Source organism: Carassius auratus, chromosome 21 (genome assembly GCF_003368295.1).
Source record: "Carassius auratus strain Wakin chromosome 21, ASM336829v1, whole genome shotgun sequence".
In the NCBI taxonomy this organism is placed as follows: Eukaryota; Metazoa; Chordata; class Actinopteri; order Cypriniformes; family Cyprinidae; genus Carassius; species Carassius auratus.
In genome coordinates, this window is record NC_039263.1 from 20,796,250 (window position 1) to 20,807,818 (window position 11,569).

General features: G+C 39.1%; 1 protein-coding gene across 1 annotated transcript; it reads left to right on the forward strand.

The window, feature by feature from the left end:
- Positions 1–2,006: 2,006 nt before the first annotated feature.
- On the forward strand, positions 2,007–9,805 carry lsm14b (LSM family member 14B). The gene is made up of 9 exons (XM_026196673.1): positions 2,007–2,221; positions 3,278–3,441; positions 3,509–3,641; positions 3,714–3,878; positions 4,924–5,001; positions 5,074–5,235; positions 5,321–5,477; positions 5,541–5,711; positions 9,367–9,805. The coding sequence occupies exons 1-8, from the start codon at positions 2,101–2,103 to the stop codon at positions 5,701–5,703; spliced, it is 1,143 nt and encodes a 380-aa protein (XP_026052458.1). The 5' UTR covers positions 2,007–2,100; the 3' UTR covers positions 5,704–5,711; positions 9,367–9,805.
- The last annotated feature ends 1,764 nt before the right edge of the window (positions 9,806–11,569 follow it).

Here is an 11,569-nt window from a genome sequence, read left to right on the forward strand (position 1 = left end):
CTCACTCCTTGTCAAATTAGAAGAGAGATGTTTGGTCCAGTAATCCCTCAGAGTGGAATTTCATAATCTAGTCACTGGTGATAATACAATGTGACTTATTTAGTCACTAGGTAGTGTAAATAATATGACTGGATTATGGAGTAGCACTCTGGATAAAAATAATCAAATGTGAGACTTATTAAGTCTCAAAGGGGAGAATATGTGGAAGATTTTTATTAGTAAGATTTTAATCAATCAAGAATAATCAATGTGAATCAAGCCATTTTTGTTGCTAGTTGTTTTTCCATTATAATCCTATAGGTAATGGAGAGAAAGGAAGATGTTTACGTGCTGGAATGTCCAGAACTAAGGAGAAACATATGGCCAGGAAGGGCCTGTGTTTAGAGTAAATCAAGCAAGGGGGCCTCTTCTCCCTAGGGAGGGACCAAAATTGCAAGCATAAGGAGAAGTTTGACTATTTGGAAACGCCCCATATAGTGTATATAAGGAGAAACCAAATTGCATTTCGGGAGATCTCCTTGCAGGGGCCTCTCGGCTTTGTTTTGCTTAAAATAAAGTCTTTTCTTCTGAGAGAAAAATCCCTGACTGAGTTTGATCCTTTGGAGAACCGGCAAAATACACCACATTGTCCACTTTGTTTCCAAACCCGAGTTACTGAACTGTAAAGTGAAAATATTGTGTGATTTGTTTTCAGTTAAATATATTTCACAATATCAAAGTTGATATTTTATGAGGATTTATTTTTGGTGTTATAGTTTATACAGGACGGTACAGAAAGTGCACAAGTGGGAGAGAGTGGAGGGGACGGCATCAGAAAGGACCTAGCGCTGGGACTCTTTCAAGGATCACCCGAAGCACAACCACACCTGTATACACAAGGCTGTTGGTTCTAACATTTTAGGGTCCCTTTTGGTAGAAATCTCATTCTGAATTCCCCACGGTAAAAAAAGACACAGATGTGCACACATCTCTTGTAATGAGACACATTACTAAAACATGTTTTTTTACAGAAACTGTAGTTTTCCACCAAAATAAAAGATCGACTGGTTTCAGTCATAAAAGTACAAGGGTTTATCTTGCAGGTGCAGTGCAAGATATGTATTTGACAAAAAAAACTTAAAATATTATTGTATTGCGATTGTTCTTCTACAGGTTTTTTAACAATACATCCATGCATAAATACTGCAAGTCAAAGTTTGGGATTATTTCAATTTGTTTTAATACTGTGTATTTCCAAAATAAAACTGATGTTTTAATTTTTGAGGATGTGATAGTTCATTTAAGATGAATGTAAAGCCATTGCTGCCAGTCATTTGATTTTTAACCTTTATAACAGTGTTGATCTAAATCCAAACTAGGCTCTAATTAAACGTACTGTTGTGTAGTATTACCAATGTTGAAAGGTACTACAGTGAAACAACATCGCTTTATCAAAGTTGATTCACTTTGCCAAATCAAATTCAACGTTAATCTAACGTCTACAGAACGTCCTTCATTCACCCATGATGAAGGTCAGACGTGAAACAATGTTGATCCGACGCTGATTAACCGGTGAATCAACACTGAAATGCCAGCTGGGATGCGTTAACATAAACTTGAGGATTTATTGTGTCCCCTTGGGAAGTTTCAGAGACCCCAACCAGTGTTTGAATCTTAAAATACTGTTTATTATTATATTATTATGTGTAATTTGTTTTGTTAAATCTGCTTAATTCTCAAAGCACATGAATAAAGCTGGGCTTTTCCAAATAATTTTTGTTCATTGTGGACCTTTTTTTTATTTTTATTTTTCATTTTTTCCATATATATATATAAAAAAAAATCTAATGAATTAATTAGTTGAATGAATGTATTAAATACGCATTTTATAAATGACACATACTGCATTTTTGCATTTTCCACGATGATGAAATGTCCCGAAATGTCTGCTGAAAGTGTAGTGAAGATGCGGGACAGGTGCAGCGGCTCAGATAATGGGCGGGGTGTGTCATCTCTATAAATCACTAATGAGCGCTTTCTGACACAGCCTATGCTTCGGTTTGAACAGATCTGGCCTGTTTGAAGTCTCTTTAATCAGCTGAAGTGGTTTGTGTTGAGATCATGAGCAGCGGTACTCCTTACATCGGCAGTAAGATCAGTCTGATCTCTAAAGCTCAGATTCGCTATGAGGGGATATTATACACTATAGACACTGATAATTCCACCGTGGCTCTGGCGAAAGGTGAGTGCTCACAACAAAAACACACAGGTCTATTTGATACTAGTTTCCAGGTGGGGCACGCACGAGATCAGCTCTCAAATGAGCTCTTTCTTAGCCAGTCCTCTTCAATGATATGAAATAAAATAGACAGTTGTTTGAACGTATAAAGAATGTGTATGCATCACTTGTTCACAGATGTCGTTTAAACCCCTCACTGGCCCGCTGCAGGAGCTGGGTTTCCACCACCCTGCTTTTATGCGCATTTTAAAGTATCGCATCAGAGTCGAGTGGTGCAAACGAATTTCGAATTAAAATGCGAAGTCCTGTGACTTTGGACGGTAAATCGTGACTTACCAGCGGATCGATCTCATTACACATCTAAAGTGTGGTTATATGGTCATTTGGAAATGCCCGAGCAAAGTCTGTAATTGCCTGTTAAACGACTGCGTTCCCACACAAGAAGCCATGTTTCGTCCGCTCCTTATGAGGTGCAAGTAGTTTATTATATATGACAATGAGTATATTCAGTAGCTTCTTCTTTTCTTAGTGATTTATAGTGCCAGTTTCTGGAAGTGACGATGTTGTTCTCTTTGGTTGAAACGCTGCTTATTCGCAAATGTTTTGTCCGATATTCCAATTTTGCGCAGAAATTTGCATTCTAAAATTCGCATCTTCGAAACATCAAATTAATAACGAAGTCATGATCAAACATTTAAGTCTTTCACTTAAATCGTAATTGCTTAGGTTTGAGTGTGACCGTCTCCTAACTCTAGCACTCTCTAATTCTTTTCTGCTTTTATTGAAAGGAAAACAAACGTTTGAAACCACTTGCAGTGTTCTTTTTCTAACTGCTGATTCTCCTGTTAGTGATAACATGAATGAATTGCCTTGATATGTGTATTTGTATATTATTGCTCTTTTGTTGGTTTGATTGCATCTGTTTTCCTAAATGTTGACACCGTAGTAAATGGAAAGAGGGTGAAGTTTGTTTGGGTTCGAGCTTGTAAGGTCCATAACATTGGTTTATTTGGCTGTGACGCAGTCATGGAGTCTCACTGCAGCTTTTGTTTTTGTCAGTGAGGTCTTTTGGGACGGAGGGGCGACCGACAGACCGGCCCGTGCCGCCGAGGGATGAGGTCTTTGAGTACATCATCTTCCGAGGAAGTGACATCAAAGACATCACGGTCTGTGAACCTCTGAAGATGCACCACAGTCTTCCTCAGGACCCTGCTATTGTTCAGGTCAGTTTGTCTGTGAGTCTCCTCTGCATATTTCTTAAGGTAGGGCTAATGTGTATGTCTCCGGTAGTCGTCTGTGGGTTCGGTTCATTACCCTGCATCTCAGGGTGGCTACAGTCCTTACCGAAGCGTGCTGCCCTCCTACAGCCAGCTGGCCGCCAGCTCGCTCCTCAGCCAGCAGTATGCCGCTGCCCTGGGCCTCGGTAAGATGAGCAGCCTTCTCAAACTGAGCTGTGAACGGTGCACTGAGTGACTGTTCGCTGTCTGTTTCTGAGGCTCTGGCTTGCCTGGTGTTCCTGTGAGGAGAGGCCCAATGGTTGAGCAGGCTGTTCAGACCGTGCCTGCAGAGAAAGCGGCGCAGAAGAAGGGTTTGTCTGGAGCGCAGCAGCAGGGAGGAGAGACGGGCAGAGCGCAGCGGGCCAGAGCCCCGGCCCAGAGAGGTGAGCTACTCCACACCAGATGGTGACCCAAACATTTCCGCTTTAATGCTGGGAGATCCTCTGACATGTTCTCTGCCAACCCCTCTTTATCATGGTTTAGCAGCTGGTGCTGATTTTTAACCCTGTGAGGAAAGATTTTAAGAGTTAAGCTGGACACCGTTTGAGTTGAAAATGGCCACAGAAGCTTTCATGGCATTAAAGACCACTGTTGGGAATGTTACTTTAAAAAAAGTAATTATAGTTACTCACTACTTGCTCCAAAAAGTTAGTTAGTAACTGTATTACTCCATAATAAAAGTAATTCGTTACCAGGGAAAGTAGCTGTTTGTGTTCCTGTTTTAAAAAAAAAAAAGTTGCCACAGTTTTTAAGCAGTTTTAACAAGTCAGTTGAAATTAGTAGAACAGAGGTGTTCGTACGTAACTTTCAAGAGTTTTATTTTAGTTTGAGTTTTATGTAATGGTCATTCTGATGGAAGCAATATGAATGAACCTAATGAAGCACTCCAGTGAACACTCAGATAACCATACATACAGTTCCCTGTGAACTGATACTGAGAGGGCTGGAGCGCTACTTTTCTACTTCTGGTTCATGGCATCCTGGACTGCCTATTTTATTATTTTAAAGATGACATGACATTCTCAGTATTTAGCACATGCGCAAAAACTAAATTCAGTATTTCCTATGTAGCTGACAAGACTAAGCCAGGTTCAGACTAGACAATACTTGTCGCTCATGATAGTCATGGTGTCAAATTGCACAATTTTGACTCTCGTGGACAAGCATGTCTAGACTACACATTGCTTCTTGACCATTTATCGCATGTCATTTAATTAGTTTCATTGATTAAACCGTATGAAAGGACTTCTGTGCTGCTATTGGTCAACGTCACCAATGTGACCGAACTCCTTGTGGATGATGGCAAAAAAAATTAAACCTGCTGGTCTTTGTCTTGATGTTGTAAAGCAATGCACACGTGGAATTTCATTAAAAAAAAAATTCTCAACCCCTCCATAATGTTATCCCCATGGGACCTTTCTGCTTCAGCTGCGCAGCAAGGAGCCTTGAAGGGACCAAGTTCAGCCAATGATGAGAACAAGCCTCCAGGCAGCAGAAGAAAACAGGGTAAAGACTGAGGGGTTTCTTCTCCTGTGGAAATGAATGCTGCTTTCGATACATATCTGGGGTGTCTTGCAGGAGCTCGACGGTCCAGGAACCGTGGCAGAGGTCAAATCCTTGTAGGCAGCATGAAGCCCAGCACCCTGCAGTTTGAGTCGGACTTTGACTTTGAAATGGCAAACGCTCAGTTTAATAAAGATGAGCTGGAGAAAGAGATTGAAGACCAGCTCAGTGTTCAAGGTATGGATTCTTTTTTTTTTTAGCTCCTGACCTTCTGGAGTTGATTTGAAAGACTTTCTTTGTGCTCTTGTGTTTCTCCTGTCAGAACCAAAGGAGAGCCCAGAGGAAAGAATCGATAAAGAGAAGGAAAAGCCTGTCCTTGAGAGCGAGAGCAATGTAGATGAGGATCCACTCGGGCCCAAGTGCTTTTACAATAAAGCCAAGTGCTTCTTCGATAACGTCTCCTCAGAACTTAAGTCAAGGTATGAGGCATTTGTATTTCGTTGGGTGTGTTTCCTCAAAGTAATGTCTCTCTCTGGCTTCAGGCGTACCACATGGGCTGAGGAGAGGAAGCTGAACGTGGAGACTTTTGGGGTCCCTGGGCGGTTTCTACGAGGCCGTGGTTTTCGGGGTAATTTCAGAGGGAGACGGGGCCAAGTGGTTGCACAGCACCCTGTCCCACAGAGGGTAGGGAGTGGACGGCTCTGAGGCCTGGCGTGAGTCACTTATTCTTACAATCATATAAAATGCAGCATCTCTGAGAGGCATCTGGAATTAAGTCTGTAAAGAGAGTTCAGGGTTTCCCGTACAATGATGTAAATCACTGATTAACCCCCACGGTATGATGCGTTGTTGTGGAAACTAGCCATTTATGAATGTTTCCCAAGCACTGTCGCATCTCCAGCGTTTGAACCACATTAGTTCAACAATTTAGGGCTGTCATTAATGACGTCATGCGCATGAGTAATAACTTCTGCTAATTAACTGATTGGAGATCTAAGATGCTGCTGTAGTGATCAAGGCACCTGATGACTAATATATTTTCCCTGTCATTTTGCTTTATTTGATGTTTGACTCCTTGAAGGTCCCTCTTTTAAGTGTTTAAAGAAGACCCGCTAAAATGGATCGATTTAAAATGTGTATATATTGAAGTGGAATGGAAAATCTAGATTGCACTGCATGTTAGCTTGCTAACTGTGCCCAAGAGCATAATATTTAAGCCCATAAGTCTTACCAACATGAAACTATGCTTCTAATCACCGTTGTGTTCCTAACACAAGTTTGTGATGCTGATTGTGAATCGTTGAACTAGGTTTCTCTACAAGCGAGCTTGTGACTATAGTTGATTTATGATTCTTTTGGGATATACACCACTGTGTTCAGTTCTCAAGATGAGGAACCTGACCGATTCACCTGTGTGCTAATATTGAAGTATTCGCAGTCTGTCATTATGCATCTCTCGTCGCGATCTAATCCGCTCCTGATGCATTGAAATCCTGCTTGCCATCACAAATGCTTACTTGCTCGGAGTAGGGATATTCCAATATCAAATTTTCCTGTTGCGGTTAATTGATGCTTTTATCACGGTATTATCACCGTATTGAAATGGTTTTAAAAAGTGGTCATAATGCAGTATAAGTATAAAACCAAGCAATACAGAATTTTTTTTTATGTTTTACACATTAAAGTGCAAAAAACCAATAGGTATCACTTTACAACCTCATTAGTTAACCTTAGTTAATGCATTCACGTGCAAGGCAAGTTTATTTATATAGCCCATTTCATACACAATGGTAATAATAAAAAAAAGTCATGACGAAAAATAATCACAAAAATAAAACAAGCAATTTAAGAACTTGAAAATTATTTAAAAACTGACTTTAAATTTAAGAGTTTAAAAATAGAAAATGATTTTACATAAAATACAGTGCAATACTTAAAATATAGCGTAATCCGTTTGTACATTGCATAGTGCTCATTCAATAAATGCACAGCTAAACAATGAGCATTAGCTACATTTGCTATAGATCTATTTAATAAAGATTAACAAGTCTTCATGTTAGCTAACTATATAACACAGTTGCATCTTTCAATTTTAACTGTTATTAAATATTAGAATACCTAAGATCAATGAATGTTCAGAATAATTTCTTCATTTGCAGTTTTGTTAATGAAGCCATAATGTAAAGTGTGAATGAACAAAAGATCAAAACACTTTCTAACAATATCTAGGGCATTTGTAGTCCAGATTAAAAAATATATAAGATAAATAGCCTATTAAATCTAAATATTTCAGTAGTTGGCTCTGTAATAAACACCATAGAGCGAACACAAATCTGAATGGTCCGGATATATATTTTTTTCTCCTAAAAATATTCCCTTAAGGATTGGGACACCACTACTATGCCGTCACGCGTCATGTCATCGTCTAGCTCTTACAAAACACACATGCTGGCGCGCATTAGAGCCTTTGAAGGTCACTTCTTTTTTTTTTTTTTTTTTTTTTTTTTTTTTTTGAGGCTTTGTTTACAGTGTGCAATATAACGTGTTCATGTTTTGCACAATTCACCGCTGTTCATAAAAATGGGCCGATGTCTTCCATGTTACGAATTTCTGATGGAGGGACTTCATAGGAACAACTGGCACAATCAGTACTTGTTCTGTGTTGTGTTTCGGCACCAGCTTAGTGCGCGCTGCCCTCCTGGAAACTCGATTGGGCTAGTTTTGGAGTAGTTTTGAGAAGCGAGTGGGCAGGATTTGTCTTGAAAACCTGGTAATCCTGATCTGAACGCAAGTGCTGGAGATGTACTTCTAATGACAGAACGCCTTCACTGACGAGATGCGCATGAAAATCCCCCTTTTTTTTCCGCAAAGCCCTAACATCTAGTTAAAGCTAAACCGCATTTCTCTTTATGTAATAAGTTACAGAAACCGTTAAATGCACCAACTTAATAAAATACTTACCGGTTGTGGTCCATAAACAACGCCTTCTCCAGACAAAGAGGGAACTGTTCAATCTTTCATGAATAATCTTTGTGCGAATCAGGCATTAAACTGACTGAGGTAGACTTGTGCCGGTATTTGGTAAAGCGATATTACGGTAATTTGCACGATATTGTTATTGTGGGCACGTAGAAATACCGCAAATTATACATTACAAATTATTCAGAATTTGATATGCATCTTAAGAATACTTTTATCATCACCTGGTCAAAATGCACAACACTGCTGTGTGCTGCTTGAAAGATACTTGTGTGCTCTGTAAACTCTCACATGGAGGAACACGTAAGGGACGCACTGAATGAAGGCACATTCACTCTCTGACAGCAGATGACGCTGAATGCAGTCCTTACCCCTTGAAACACCACAAATAAACCAGCTGCTCTACTTTCTAAAACCTATTTAATTTTAAATAGCCGTTCAGATTTGTGTATTTGCTATAGGTAAGATGAACCTCATGGGTTTTTATAGTTCTTTTGCACTTTAATCTGTGCAAAACATTTAACTTTATACATTTCGGAGTTGCTTTTTTTTATTTAAATGTTCAGGATATTTTTTTTTTATTGGAAAAGTTATTTAACCTGTTATACTGTATGAGCATTTAACCAAATTTCAATACAGTGATAATACAGTTTACCCGTGATTTAAAAACATGAGCAATTAATCGCAACAGGAAAATTTGATAGCGGCATATCCCTAGATTGAGGAAGCTGTCCTCAGCAAAATGTGTGGCACATAGTTTTACATGTGGGTTATAATTTTCGGGAACTGAGTTAAACCTAAATTGTAAACAACATTTTTTTTCTAAGTACAGTGTCCCTGGGAAGCCCAAACAAAGGTGATAGGACTCCGAGATGAAAATAACAGCGTTTCAACAACATGGCGACAAACACAAACGCCGCTTTTCCTTTTCTCTGTGGGAGTGCAACAAGACCATGCCCCTTTTTAGTCCCCATCATTTGTCTACGGCAGTTATCGCCCTGATCAGACAAATGCTGTGGCACTATCATGCAGTCTGTAATATGACGTTTGCCAAAAAAAAAAAAAAAAGCTAATATTTGCTAACATATGAGCTCACAACTGAATGTAACAAAACAAGTGATTACTTTTTAAAAATCTTTAATGCCAAAAAAAGCTTTCATTTTATGTGTCTTTTTGTTCGCTGTAGCAGCCATGTTGCCGAGATGATTCATACTAGTCAGTTTGAAGTGTGGTTCTGAAAAATCTTAGGGCTATCTGGCCCTTCCCCTTACTCCTCCAACCCAAAGAGAATCAAGACACCCCTTCAAGTGACGCGCGAAACGGAGGGGTAGGGGAAGGGCTAAGGGGTAGAATTTGGGATTGGGCCTTAAACTAGTCTCTTTCCTCCAGATGCACTGCCTTCCTCTGGGACGTGGGTGATTTGGTCTGGTCTATGAATTTGGTTTCCAGTGTCTGAGATCTTCAGTGGTAAATATCACTAGACTCGCCCTACTGTGAAAAATGGCTACACTGTTACTTTTCATTTGTTTAAATGGCCTTTTCCTTTTTGTTTGAGGAATCTCTCAGCTTTAATGTGAATGCACCTTAATCTATCAGTGATTTTCTGCATTTGAACTAGGATAGCACTTTTATTTGCATGTATAACCAATTTAATGGCTGTACAGGAATATCCAGTTAGATGGAATAGATTAAATTCAGCCTATGGTATGTCGTCCCCGATTAAATTATTTATAACTTTTTTTTTTTTTTTTTTTTTTTTTTTTTCCTTCAATGTGTGATTTTTGTAAGGGGATCTTGTTCTTGATTGTTAATAAATGTAGAAAATGTATCGAGTCTGCATGTTTGTTTTGAGGTTTGGGTGCTAAATAGGAAAAGGATCTGCCGCCCGCAGTTGATTTTGATATTCTAGGTATTATCAAATTGCCTGAGTTTTGAGAACGTAGCGGACGTAGATGAGTATAATGTAAAAGGAGCTCATTCAAATACTGAGGTGCTAAACCATTCAGGGCTTTATAGTAATAAATAATATTTTAAAATCTAAACAATGTTTGATAGGGAGCCAGTGCAGTGTTGACAGGACCGGGCTAATATGGTCATACTTCCTGGTTCTAGTGAGAACTCTTGCTGCTGCATTTTGGACTAGCTGTAGTTTGTTTACCAAGCGTGCAGAACAACCACCCAATAAAGCATTACAATAGTCTAACCTTGAGGTCATAAATGCATGGATTAACATTTCTGCATTTGACATTGAGAGCATAGGCCGTAATTTACATATATTTTTGAGATGGAAAAATGCAGTTTTACAAATGCTAGAAACGTGGCTTTCTAAGGAAAGATTGTGATCAAGTAGCACACCTAGGTTCCTAACTTAGGACGAAGAATTGACCGAGCAACCATCAAGTCTTAGACAGTGTTCTAGGTTATTACATACACAATCTGGGATGTGTACAGACCCTTTTCAGGGGCAGGGGCTGAATTATTTTTTTTACACCCTTTTATGGGTTGCATTTTGTTTCAATGGTCCCCTTGATCAATTGACTATAAACAACTTGGCAACTACATGCTACCTAACTTTTATTAGAATGCTCAAGAACGGTTGAATCTAGTGTAGTAGAATAAGCTGATGAACTTTGTAATGGTGGTGGCCACCCTAGCATAAATTTAACTCTATTTAGGAAAATATTTGGGTGCCAGTCAGGTTTTAACCCTGACATAATTTTAATTAACCCTGGATAGCCAACAACAAAAACACCCGTTACAACATTTAAATCCCATGGACAGATGAAAGAAAGAATACGGTTCAAAAGGAAGACTTATTCCACAATTGTCCATGGCATGAGAAAAAAAGAAAAATACAAGTTTGAACAAATAAGAAACAAAATTTTTTTTAAAAAACCGGACCGGTCAATGAGCAGCCAATACTGGTCTTCACAAAAACTTTTATTGCAGATGATCTGGCAGTGTCACATTTAGGAGTAATTTGGAAAGCCACTGTTTGAACAAATGGCCATCTTTCCACCTTGCAGTGTTCTTCAAACAATCACTCCCACACTACTGCAAACTTTGAGATGATGCAATTACTCTCTGGTATGACTCCCTTCCTTCTATATCCTCTTTCCTTCCGCTGATAATTGAAACGGTTCACCCCAAACACTCAAAGTGGAAAAAAATTCAAGTAAACTGAAAAGATGTTGTGGCACAATGTTTTCACTGCCACAACTTCTAGTCAGTTTATCTGTTGGTTGACCATCAAAATAGTGTTCGCATATATTTACAGTAGCAGACCTACTAAAATCCAATGACCACTAGTTGATATGTAGTTACAAACTTCCAAATCTGTTAAGAAATTTTAGGCTGCATTAATTAGGAGAACCAGGAACACTTAACATAACACCCGATGTACTTGCTACATCTTTAGAAGAATGGCATCTAATCTAGATTTAAACTGCAAGAGTGTGTCTGCCTCCCGAACAATGTTAGGTAGGTTATTCCAGAGTTAGGCGCCAAACAGGAAAATGATTTCTGACTAGAGCCCCAGATACAGATCCCCTGTAAAGACCTTGTCTCAGAGGAGCACCAGGACAAGACCACA

Bases quoted from the DNA above. Each gene is read 5' to 3' on its own strand.
- lsm14b (XM_026196673.1), top strand. From the start codon at position 2,101: ATGAGCAGCGGTACTCCTTACATCGGCAGTAAGATCAGTCTGATCTCT. The intron at 3,642-3,713 runs GTAAGATGAGCA...TCTGTTTCTGAG, and splicing joins TGCCGCTGCCCTGGGCCTCG to GCTCTGGCTTGCCTGGTGTT. The intron at 5,002-5,073 runs GTAAAGACTGAG...GGTGTCTTGCAG, and splicing joins AGGCAGCAGAAGAAAACAGG to GAGCTCGACGGTCCAGGAAC.